The sequence below is a fragment of the Acomys russatus genome, chromosome 16 (assembly GCF_903995435.1).
Source record: "Acomys russatus chromosome 16, mAcoRus1.1, whole genome shotgun sequence".
NCBI lineage: Eukaryota > Metazoa > Chordata > Mammalia > Rodentia > Muridae > Acomys > Acomys russatus.
Window position 1 is genome coordinate 36,946,071 of NC_067152.1, and position 13,229 is coordinate 36,959,299.

Genomic DNA, 13,229 nt, shown 5'->3' on the forward strand with positions numbered 1-13,229 from the left:
GGCTGCAATTAGGCAACTGCATGGCGGCTGAGCTTCCCACCTGTTGCTGTCCCTGCTGGGCCACGACTTCCTCCTCCTCCCCAGCCCAGAGCTGGATTCTCGGACCAGGCTGGGAGGCTGGAGGAGGTAGAGGAAGCCACTGCAGGTTCCTTGGCTGGCACAGCTAGGGGCCCCGGGTGTAAGGATCCTCCTCCTCCTCACGGTGGCGGTTCCCCGAGCTGGCCGCGCAGCCAGGTGCGCTCTGATTGGTCAGCAGCGGGCAGGGGGCGGAGCCAAGAAGGCCGGTTATCACAAGGACCGCCTCAGAAGCTCCCAAGCTATCGCAGAGCGCTCTGGAGCCCTGGCCAGCGCGCAGCCTTCCCGGCGCCGGCAAGCAGGGTGTTAGGAATTCTCACTTGCTTCGCCTCACTCTCTTTCACAAAAAAACCACTGGATCTTACATGCTTCTGTAACTCCTCACTTCCACTCCATGTCCCCATGATCCTGTGTCAGCAACAGGTAAGGGATTCTGTGTTTTCTTCCTGTTCTTTTTCTGTTGTCTGTGTGTGTCCAGGGCAATGGACTTGAGCCACCATCCCCTAACCCTACTGTCCCGCTGCTCTGCTCTGGAGGTGGCCAGCTGTCAGGCTGCTGTAATGCTCCCCTTCGCAAGCTTCGGAGTCCCGGCTCATTGCCTATATAGTTTGTGTGCGCACCAGAACATCCTCAGAGCTAAAAATACTGAGACACGCTTGGAAGAGTTGAGCAATAGAAACAGATTTCTCTGCAGCATCTGTTTGTGCTCATAACTTCCAATGCACCAGCTGTAGCAAGATATTGAGTTTAGAGGCAAGCGCGAGCCTGGCGTGGACTCTTCCTTTTATTGCGGGTGAGAGGGAGGAAGAGAAGGTAGTTGGGATTGGAGGTCCCTTGTGAGCGCTGGTCTGACCTGGAGACTCAGCTCTTCTTATTCTAGATCCTTGCTCTGTGTGTGTGTGTGTGTGTGTGTGTGTGTGTGTGTGTGTGTGTGTGCGTGCTACAAATACAGCACAGAATTCCAGGGTGAGCATCTCCAGTCTCAAAGTTCCTTTGCTGAGAAAAAAAGAGGAGGAGGCAGAGTTGGATTTTGGCCTGAAGACCGCAAAACTTTCCCGACCCATGTCAGTCTGTCTTAAGCACTTTGCTATTCTTAGTAATAATGGTGTGAACCCCTCATTTGAAGCCAGTGTGGTGTTGTCAGTGAAGCAGTGTGATCAAAGCTACTAGGTTCTAAAGAAGAAGAAAACAGACTGCATCATAATATGGACTCCTTATGATAGAGAGTTGGCGGGGTGGGGGGGTGGGGAGGACTAAGATGGGAAATAGGGTAGTCGCATGCGCGTCTGTCTGGTTCAGTCTGTCATTGGAGACCTGTATGAGGCTGTCCGTTTTGAAGATTCTCACAAACCCCGTATATACCTGTCCTGAGATAAAGGCTTTACTTGAAAACCTGTTTTGGCTAAGCATAAAGAGAACTAACATCTCCTTTTAGTTATTTGTTGTCTCTTCCCATTAATAATTGATAGGCAGTCATATTTCCTCTTGCTAACCAGTCCTGTATGTGCACTGTGAGCTACCACTAAGCTTGTTTGTCTCTTCCTGCTCACAATCTCCAATGCGCAGGAGAGAGATAGGCTACTTCAAATGTGGTGGGAATGGTGACAGTAGGGGTCAAGTGGGAATGGTGACAGTAGGGGTCCAGGCCATTTCACTTTGATTTGTGCCTCTCAGTCAGTATGGGAATTTTCGATTCCCATATTCTTAATATCTGTAAAGATATTTGCTTTGCACCTTGATGAAATCAATTAAACAAACAAACAAACAAACCAACAAACAAACCAAGCAACATCTTTCAGACACTCTTTATCAAAAACTCTGGGTAGTTGCCCTCCTTTGACCTCTGGGCAGTTTAGAAGACAGGCCTTGCCTTTAGTCTTTCCCTCACCGGTGGTGGTACCATCTCAGGTTTTCGAAAGATGCCAGTTTTGATTAGTAAACACAAGTTGTCCTTGCCACGCATAAATGCCTAGAGTTGCCACAAACATTGCTGCGTATAAATGTTAGAGGCAGCACTCACGCAGATATAAATGGGTGTCTCCCCCCCCCCCCCCCCCCGCCTTCTCCTTACCCCTCCCTTCTGTTTACTTAGCTTCACAGAGGTTGCTCTGCAGCAATAGGACTCACATAGCAACTTGTGCCCAGAGCACTCTGGGGCTGGTCTACATGGCGTCAGCTGGGGAATAGCTGCGCCAAGCACTCATTAGCAGGCTTCTCTCACCCAGCACCTTTTATTCTGCTCTTTCCTGTCTTCAGTCAGAAACGTGGTTTTGTGCTTTTTCACTGAGAGTCAATGACCCTCTTATGGGACATCATGATTCCCATTTCTTCTTCCCGAATACCTTTATCTAGTGTCTCACCTGCTCTACTGGAGGTGTTTCCTGTATAGAAAACAATTAGGATTCTCCCATTTCTGAAGTGTAGTCTCCTCACCCCTGCATTGTTTCCCCGCCCCTCCTTTAATATCTACCTAAGATTGACGTGCCGAACTATTTTTTCCATTGCTTATGCTTAATTTTGGATCAGCCTATAAATAGTCTTAACATGAACTACACCATCTCAATTTCCCAGAAACACTTTCTACCTCATTGGTCATGGCTTGGGTGAAATGATTATTCTCGTGCATTGAGTATTGATCTGGATCCTTAAAATTTTGAGCTTAAAGGGGGGAGGGGTTTTATATTATTCACCAGATCCAGTATCAGCTTTCTAGATAGCCTGAATATATTACTAGTTTGCTGTTTCTCAGAAAATTTGTAGAATAATATTGCATGGAAGTCCTATTTTTTTAATGAAAGCTGTTCCCAGATGTTTTGGTGATTCCCACTGAGGAAGGAGAGGGTAGGGAATTTTCTGCTTGTTTAAGGTCACTGGGACATGTGGACAGGTCCACAGCAAAGGCACAGTGAATTATAAAGACAGATAAGCTGTCAGACTGTAGAAGTTTCTAGACTTTTGTGGTTGTAACACGGTCCATAAAAGTCTGAAGACATATGACATGTGTGTGCACATATGCGCACTTTACTCTGGTTGGAGCATATGTATTTGACGTGTTGAAATTTTCCATTTCGGAGAAAAAAAGAAAAAAAAAAAAACAGTTATTTTTCCCCTTTCCAGGAAGCATTGGTAAGACCTGAAAATGATGCGCTAGCATGTGGAACAAATTCTGCCATTAGCAATGGAAATGAGACAATAACAGCCCCCTCAGTACATGCTCTTTGCAAGGTTCCAAGTGGGGAAAGCTATTCATAGGAAACAGCTATTGTGTGATTTGTGGAATTCAAACAGATGTCCCAGGGTTGAGATTTTGGAAGGTCCTAATTAGACCTTTGGAGTTTAGGGGTTGTTAGGTTCTTATCTGGAAAGACACAGGAGTCAGTGTGAAGAAATCCAAGAGAGTCTGCACATGGCCCTTAATGCCAATGCAGAGTAAGGCTTCTTTTGAAGAATGAAAAGGGAGTTTATTGGTGTTAGTTTATAGTGAAATAATTTCAAGTCAATCATGGTGCAGACACACTCTTTGAAGAGACTCCTTCGTCCCATTCCCATGTTTTATAGAAAAGCACACCTGCATTTGTTATCATGCTGCTGTCCCACGTTGATGAAGAAACATTTGGTACCATTATGTGAGCCAAATAATCTGAAAAGACTGTTACAATATTTCTTTCCAAGTCCACGGTCTAGACCTCTGAGGAATATGATTCTTTATTCCTTTGTCCAACTGCACACTTCACAGGGAAGCAGACAAAACAGTGAAGCAGGTAAAAGGTTGGGAAGGCAACGGAACTTCTTTTTATAAAGCAGTTCAAAGGCACTTTCAAATAAAGCATCATTTAGGTGTCAAGAGATGACAGACTGAAACACACATTGCAATTTTCATAGATGACTAATCTCAAGAAAAAATAAGTTGGGGTACATCTTGATTACAACTTGGATAAAGCAGGAAACATCAGAAGACTAGAATACGGCATTTACAAAGACAGTGCACATTGCCCCTTGGTAATGGGCTGACTGAAATAAGGACAAATGGGTCACTTAATATGTCTGCAGCTGGCTTGGCTGAAAATGGTCCTATTAACTGATCCATATTCATGTGCCTTTGGGGGGAAATCAAAACTGGAGTCCTCTTACCAAGGTCTCAACAAATTTCTGATCCTTCCTATTGTCCCACTTAAAAACAGGACATGGATTTGGCAGTTTGCAAAGTTGGAAATCACTTTCAGTTTTTAGTTCTAGGCCATATTAATATTAATCTACTTCTAGACTCTGTTAATTCACATTGCATAAAAAAATCACACTTTAGACCATTTCTTAGACATTGTTTCTCCTTCTCCTTCTCCTTCTTCTTCTTCTTCTTCTTCTTCTTCTTCTTCTTCTTCTTCTTCTTCTTCTTCTTCTTCTTCCTCTTCCTTCTCCTCCTCCTCCTCCTCCTCTTTGTCCTCCTCCTCTTTCTCCTCTTCTCCCTCCTCCTCTTTCTCCTCTTTCTCCTCTTTTTTCTCCCCCTCTCCCTTTTTGGTTATGGGGGAAGTGTAGGATTTTTCTTCAGTTAATCGGGAAACTCAGAGCAAGTAGCTAAATTTTACCTGGGGCAGAGTAAAGCAGTGGGAGGAAGCTGGAAGCTACTATTTGTTCATGTTAAGTAAAGGTGAGCGCCTTCTCCATAGGAACCTACAGCAAACAACAGCACTAGAAGTGAAAGTAAGCTGACTGGCATTTATGAGCTACTTTGACTACAAAGTTGTCTCTGTTTGAGAGCACACAGCCTTGGACCCACATGAAATGAACTCCTGCCTTATCTCAATCCGCTAAAGACCTGGGCATTTGGCACAGAGGTGCTTGCTTCCTACCCTGTCATTACACATGGTAATCCCATCTCTGGAGAATTTCAAGACTCATATTGCTAGGCAACAGAATGGCTCTCTATCCCCCAGAGCAAATCTGTGTCCTCAAGTCAGAATCCCTTGCATTCAGGGAGATGGCATCAGACATTTCTGCATATTACCTGCTCAGGTGTTTAGAGTGATGGAGCAATCCCAAACAGTATCCAGAAGTTAGGATCCATTTCAAATGCTGCAAAGGACTTTCTGCTCAACGTTATTACTGAAACAAAATTGTCTGTACCTGTAAATGCCAACCTTGTCAGCAAGGGTTGAAACCTTATCCCTTAATACACACATAACTAGATTACTATCCAGGTTGTTCAGATAAAATATCCTCTAGACATATCCTACCTTTAAAAGCTGATACAAACCTTAGAATCAGAATGACTCTTCTCTATATTACCACGAGAACCTAGAAAAGAGTAAGGGCTGACAGATAGATATGAATTATAGAATATTCTAGATTGCTGACAAACAGTAGAAGAACAGGGAGCTGAAATTTTGGTGGAATGATCATCTATGTTCAATGACTGTGATTTTAAATAAAAATTCAAAAGAGCATTTATAGGAAGAAAGAAAACTCTACACAATTGAATCCAAAGTATAATTGTTTGTCTCTTATTCTGTTTTTGTTGAGACAGGAATATTGTCTTAGACACTGGGGCTCCTTTATGTATGGCTGCTTTGTAATGAATGCTCTCTTTTCTTGTAGGACAAGTTCTCTGGATGCCAGCTGAATTACTAAGGTAACTCTGCTGGTTAAAAGAACCCCAAGGTTCTTGGAAGCATCCATCTCTCCTCATTTAAAAAAAAATTTTTTTTTGGTGTGTGTGTCTTCACTGAACATTCAAAACTGTTTCTTCAAAGGGTTTTGCAAAAACTCAGACTGTTTTCTAAAGCAGAAACACTGGCGTCCACAGCGGAAGCAATGGGCAGTGTGCGAACCAACCGTTACAGCATCGTCTCTTCGGAGGAAGATGGCATGAAGTTGGCCACCATGGCAGTGGCTAATGGCTTTGGGAATGGCAAGAGCAAAGTCCATACCCGGCAACAGTGCAGGAGCCGCTTTGTGAAGAAAGATGGCCACTGCAATGTCCAGTTCATCAATGTGGGTGAGAAAGGACAGAGGTACCTGGCCGACATCTTTACCACTTGTGTTGATATTCGCTGGCGGTGGATGTTGGTTATCTTCTGCCTCGCGTTTGTGCTCTCCTGGCTGTTCTTTGGCTGTGTGTTTTGGTTGATAGCTCTGCTCCATGGAGATCTGGACGCTTCTAAAGAGAGCAAAGCTTGTGTGTCTGAGGTCAACAGCTTCACAGCTGCCTTCCTCTTCTCCATTGAGACACAGACAACCATCGGCTATGGTTTCAGGTGTGTTACGGATGAGTGCCCAATTGCCGTTTTTATGGTAGTATTCCAGTCAATCGTAGGCTGCATCATCGACGCCTTTATCATCGGCGCGGTCATGGCAAAGATGGCGAAGCCAAAGAAGAGAAATGAGACTCTTGTCTTCAGTCACAACGCTGTGATTGCCATGAGGGACGGCAAACTATGCTTGATGTGGCGGGTGGGCAATCTTCGCAAAAGTCACCTTGTGGAAGCTCATGTCCGGGCACAGCTTCTCAAATCCAGGATCACTTCAGAAGGGGAGTATATCCCCTTGGACCAGATAGATATCAACGTTGGTTTCGATAGTGGAATTGACCGTATATTTCTAGTGTCTCCTATCACAATTGTTCATGAAATAGATGAAGACAGCCCTTTATATGACTTGAGTAAGCAGGACATTGACAACGCAGACTTTGAAATTGTTGTCATACTGGAAGGCATGGTGGAAGCCACCGCCATGACGACGCAATGCCGGAGTTCATATCTGGCTAACGAAATTCTCTGGGGTCACCGCTATGAGCCGGTACTCTTTGAAGAGAAACACTACTACAAAGTCGACTATTCAAGATTCCATAAGACTTACGAAGTACCTAACACTCCCCTTTGTAGTGCCAGAGACTTAGCAGAAAAGAAATATATCCTCTCAAATGCGAATTCATTTTGCTATGAAAATGAAGTGGCCCTAACAAGCAAAGAAGAGGAGGAGAGTGAGAATGGAGTCCCAGAGAGCACAAGTACAGACTCACCTCCTGGCATAGATCTCCACAACCAGGCAAGCGTACCTCTAGAGCCCAGGCCCTTAAGGCGAGAATCGGAGATATGACTGGCTGATCCCACCTTTGGGATATTTACTTCGCTACACAGTCTGTTGTTGGTCAGAGGTCCGGGACAGTTATACAGACCATGGTACTGGTCGTGAGGTGGGTGAAGGAAAGCAGCCGCAAGAGACTAAGGCTAGCACAAAGGTTTCAAGAAAAGACTGTAAGCTGAATGACTGACATAAAGCATTTTGCAGGCTTTCGAGTGACCCGATGGCACATATCTGTTGTAGAATAAGTTATGGGGTTGTTTTTTAATGTATTGTTTTGTGTTTTTTACAAAACTTGAATATGCAGGCAAGCCTCGGTTTGGGTATGTGACTTACCTGGAATGCTTCTCTTTAGGGGAACAAGAATGATTTTAATGGCATAACACAGGCAAGACTCTGCCTTAATTTTTTTGAAAAGCTGCTAACTACATGAACACAAACTGTATTTTTGTTGCAGTGTAGTTTATCTTTTACATAACTTTAAAAAGTCAGTGTTGAACATTGTCGAAAGCGCACAGTGTGCTTCAAAGTGTCAAGTATTTGGCTATTAACTGCCAAAATGGGAGCCTGATTTTCTGAGGCCAGTAATTTGTTTGCTAAAATTGATCTCTCTCTCTCTCTCTCTCTCTCTCTCTCTCTCTCTCTCTCTCTCTCTCTCTCTCTCTCTCTCTCTCTCTCTCTGTCTCTCTGTCTCTGTCTCTCTGTCTCTGTCTCTCTCTCTCTCTGTCCCCTCCCCTCTTTCTTGTTACATAAGGACATTATGTAACACTAGCCAAATGGTAGCCTCCGGGTTTTAGACTTTTCCTTTCCGTGATGCTAATAGGTTATCTCAAATTGTCAGTTAGACTACCTAAAATAAATACCAAAGATAATGCACATTTTTTTTTTTTTTTGCACAGAGGAGCTTATATTTAAAAGGGGGGAAAAAGCCCAGCCCCATAGGTTATCTGGGAAATCCAGACACACTAACTTTGAACCTTAGCTAGATGCTGAGCTGCCTATTCATTTTGCACCTTAGTCTGAAAAAGAGCATCAAGATCTGATCAGAATAATATGTTTTCAACTCCATTCTTTGGTGTATCTTTATTTGAAGGGGAATTGGGAAGCATGGGTCACACTGACATATGCACTATGTCAACATCTTTTTTCCCCTGTTAGGTTGTGTTGGTCAGGCTAATGTATGAGAGAGAGAGAGAGAGAGAGAGAGAGAGAGAGAGAGAGAGAGAGAGAGAGAGAGAGAGAGAGGGGGGTTCATTTAGACTTTAGACTTTTCTGGGCTTTTCTCTTTTTGCACATTCCAAAGTTAATTCCATAAGATCAGATCTTGGTTGAACTTTGTTGGTTACCTGGCACCCTCCAAACAGAGCCACCCAACACAGAAGATAGATAGATTTCAAATTCTTCAGCTGAGTCATCTACCCTTGATTGTCATGTCATTTCTAGCTTGGTGTCACATTAAGAAAGCTGTGTGGGCCTCTGAGCTTGTCCCTCTGAGGCATCTGCAGAGAGTGATATGGTCAACATGCGCTGAATATGCCAAAGCAGGAGTTCTAGGTGTGTGTGTGTGTGTGTGTGTGTGTGTGTGTGTGTGTGTGTTATGTGTAATACACGAGCCACTTCAATGCAATAGTCTATTTTACAAGGGAGAGGGAGGTTCCCTTTTTCATGGCAGAGGGGAGAGGATATCCCAGTGGTCTAGTGTCTTACTGAGCCACGTAAACACTAGGCAATTACAAGCTAAGGAGTTAAGAGTCTAAAGGGTTATTTCTCTTTGTATACGTGTACACACTCATGATTAATGTGAGTTGGCCATTGTCTCTTGTAAAGTACCAGAGCAGGTTACCAAGGACACGTCATTTTCTAGAAGCCTCTCTGCCTAGTCACCTGTCTTTTATAAAAGCATCTCTCTCCACCCTCACTCTAGCCCAACAATGTACTTCTCTCTCTCTCTCTCTCTCTCTCTCTTTCTTTTGGTTTCTAAAGTTCCCTACTTGTGAATCCTAGGGCTGCTAATTTTGCTTTGTAGTTGGAGTCTCAAAATCAACTCTCTAATGGTATTACACCCTAATATGCCATTAAAAATCAGCTTGTTCTAGAATCACGTATTTGATTTCGGGTGATGTTTGTGCCGATTTGTGGCATGGTGAGCAGCTGTCTCTGGATGCAGTGCCTGTAAAATGATGACAGTCACCGCTGTTTTCAACTTTGGAAGTCAGTGGATTTGAAAAATGTTGGTGTTATGGAAATCAAGAGGGAAGTGTTGAGAACGTGGTTGTCATTGTACATCCAAGTTTAGAGATGGGGTTGGGAAGTTGGCTGAAGAGGTGGAGGGGGTTGGGAGGGGGTAATTCACGAGAGAGGAAACAGACTGGCTTTGCACCATGCGAGGCCAGGCCGAGGCGAGGAGGGGTTTTCAGATGCTGCTACTACAGTGATTCGCAAAGGAAAATAAACAAACCAAAGAGTATTTAGTGGAATGTCAATCAAATGAAGATGCAATGGAGAATAGGGGTGACCGCCTGGAGGTCCCCCCCGCCCAAAATTCAGAGCTACCACTTACAAGATTTGAATTATTTGAAAAGGGGTGGGTACAGACACAAGAAAAGAGGGAGGGGAAATCTTTCAACTTGTTAGTTAAAAAGAAGAAAACATCTAAAATTTCTGGTGCATAGGTTTGTTTGTTTTTTCGTTTGATTTTTGTTTTTCAAGAACTTTTTTTTTTTTTTTTGCAGAAGCTACGTTTTTAAAGTGTACATTTTATAAAGTTTATCAGATATTTTCATATTTAAAGCCAAATGTAAATAGAAATCTGTAAAGGAAAAAAAATACCACAAGAGGTATAATTACCAGTCAGTTCTGAGAGCTAGCACCTCTATGCTACTGGTTAGCATGGTTTTAGCATATATTACCAGCCCTTTGAGGTTTGTTCTGGTATGTTCTTCTGTTATTTATTTCAGCATGGACTGTTCCTTTGAGAGCTTTTTGTAGTTATCAGCATCTTAATAGTTACAAGCTTTAAATGGCTTTTTGTTTTGTTTTGCCAAGAGCCAAGACATAGGTAATGCACGGTATTTCTTCCTGCATTTTTACCTTCAGAATATCTGTCTTTCTTGACTGGGCCTCCGGAACTAGTGTACACATCTGCCACTAGTATGCAGATGGAGGGACTCACCTTGAATATCTGGGTCCATCCCCAGATGCCCGTTGCTTCTCTGCTGCAAGCAAATCCCTCTAGGATGTATTCCCTTTTAAAGAATGTTTGCCCGTATCCGAATGGGCATTATATATATATTTTTTTTGGAGGGGGGAGGCATAGATTCCTGGTTATTCTATTTTTAAATAAAAGGTAGACAAAGTGAATTCTATTTTGATTATTGAGAAAGGAATAGTTTTCTATCCCTCTAAGAGTATACTTGAATCAGACATTTTTAGAATGTCGTATAGCACTGTAGTAATTTCCAAATCTCTAGAGAAGTTTGTTTGACTTTGGTCTTGTTCTGTTTATGCCTTTATCCTTTTTCTTTCACTTCCTCTCTCACTACACACTCCCTCCCTCAATCTAGATGTGTGTCTCATGACCCTGGTTCCCCAAAGATGTTCCCCTTGCAGATAACAAATGTCAGCTCTTATAACCAGTCACCCCATAAAAGCAAGTGTCTCATCCCAAGGGGTGGTTTTAGCTCCTCACCATCATTCTTCATGATCATAGGGTGGGAAGTATAAAAGTGTTGCATTGTTATATCTCCTCCCACCATAGGGTGGGAAGTAGAAAAGTGTCGCATGGTTATGTCTCCTCCCACCACAATCTTCAGCAAACTAGAGTTCCTTTCCTAGGAACATTACAGCTCCGGGCTCTGGCAAGTTGAATGATTCTAGCCCTTGACAATCATGATGGTTATTATTTTCCCATTTGCCATCTTTTTGTATCTAAAGTCTTCCTATTGTACCGCACAAACCATGGGTTGTACATATTTTTTTATATATTATGTCTTATTTTATTATTTCTAAATAAAAATTAAAAATTGAAAATTAATTTGTGGTAGCATCATTGGACCTCTTGGATGATTGTTACAGAAATGTGTTCTCAGACAATGGGACATAAACTGTCATCATGTGAATGAATAGGGCCATAGAAATTGCCTGGACACACGGGCGCAGGGGACTGGCAGGTTACTTTAATCCAAGTTTGAGGAAACCAAGCTTATATTTTGGTTTGGGACGGAACAGCTTAGAGGATAGAAAAGAGGAAACAAAACAAAGCTAAAATGCTTTATATTTTGATTACTAACTTAAAGTAGTTATACCTTGTTGTTCCTTGACTATAAATAGACTATATATAGTTTGTCTTTTCTTTATTTTTATTTCTTTATTTTTTAATTTTTAAGGTAGTCTCTCATGTAGCTCAGATTGGCCTCTGAATTAGGCATGTAGGCAAGGATGACTTTGAACTTCTGATTTTTCCTGCGCCTATCCTCAGTGATGAGATTCCAGGAGTGAGCCATCAGGCCTGCCTTATTTGGTGCCAATGATAGAGCCCTGGGGACTTTGTGCATGCTAGGCAACCACTCTGATAATGGAGATACAGCCCAACATTTTCAATTAATTTCCACCCAGAGCAAAATCAAGATATTATTGTTTTTTTTTCAATTCTATGACAAATATAATTAGAGTGAACTTTAAAGCCAAGAAATCACTAAAGAGTGACTTGAATTCCAGTTTTATCTGCCTCTACTGTATTACTTACTGTTTCAGAACACATCATCAACTCTAGATTGTCTCCAAGAAAAAGGACCATTTCTTCTACCAAATCACAAATAAAATGTTTTCCAAAGCCAGAACTAGGAGGAAAACTCATTCCAAAGTATGTGATTTTTGCTGTATCTTTTACTCAGAGAACCCTTTCAAAATACGGGTCTAAGTGCCTGGCAAATATTAAATAATTTCATCTTAGTGGTGAAACTCTGGGGCTCTTGTTAGATCCTCACTTGAGGAATGAAGTCACCAAGGCCTGGAGAAGCACCCTCATTAGCTGGTCTGATGCACATGGCCAAGGAGGGATGGGACTAAGCGCTCACAAAAGAAGGTGCTGGTGCTGAGAGGGAATGCTGAGTGCTTCGGCCCTATGTTGTTCTTCCTGTCCTCTGCTGTTGTCCCTCATGGGTTCCCATCATAAGAATTACAGTCTAACCTAAGGCCATTGTGCCCTGTCACTTTTATATTCCACTACACACACACACACACACACACACACACACACACGGCCCAGGAACACAGGCTGGATAGGAATGGAAGCCATCTCTCTCTCTCTCTCTCTCTCTCTCTCTCTCTCTCTCTCTCTCTCTCACACACACACACACACACACACACACACACACACACACACACACACACACACACACGGTCCTGGAACAAAGGCTGGATAGGAATAGGAGCCAGATTGTGAACGTGTTTCTCAAGCCCTCCTTTCTGAGCTGGACAGGCAGGGAGGAGGGATCCCTTTCCAGGAAGTAGAATTCGCTGCACGTGCAAACATCAATTTTGTGATTGTTATACATTTCAAACTTCAGATTCATTTCAGTTAGCTTCAAATAGCTTAGGCCGTTCTCCAGGCAAACCCACACAGTTCTGCCCCTCACCAAACTGCAGGTACCTAACTACCTCACACACTTCTGCTTCCCTCCTGCTGTGGGCAGCCAGTGGGTAAGGAGGCTCCTGTGGTTCAGAGGAGCTAGCAGAACATGATAAAGCCAGGATGGATGCAATAAAGACTCCATTTCTGTTTCTACTTGTTCATCTCTTTACTTGTATGTACACACACATGTATATGTCTTTGAATGTATTCAGGTATTAAGTATAATAATAACCATAAATAACCTTCGCAGTTGAATTTCAGAGAGACTTTCTTGATGAGATGATACAGTCATATCTTCCACGCTCCAGACTTCATAAGCCACAGCTCCTTGAATGTTATTTATGGAGAAGGACATGCGTTTTATTCTACAAGATCCCACTGTAGCACCAGGGAAATCGATTAGATCCACCAGAGTTGTCTGTATAAAGCTAAATATACATGCACA

The 13,229-nt window shown here is 42.9% G+C and overlaps 1 protein-coding gene across 1 annotated transcript; it reads left to right on the forward strand.

Annotated features, from left to right (window-relative positions):
- The first annotated feature begins 302 nt into the window (after positions 1-302).
- Positions 303-7,760, forward strand: Kcnj2 (potassium inwardly rectifying channel subfamily J member 2). Its single transcript, XM_051158975.1, has 2 exons — positions 303-498; positions 5,668-7,760. The coding sequence occupies exon 2, from the start codon at positions 5,884-5,886 to the stop codon at positions 7,165-7,167; it is 1,284 nt and encodes a 427-aa protein (XP_051014932.1). The 5' UTR covers positions 303-498; positions 5,668-5,883; the 3' UTR covers positions 7,168-7,760.
- Positions 7,761-13,229: the final 5,469 nt, after the last annotated feature.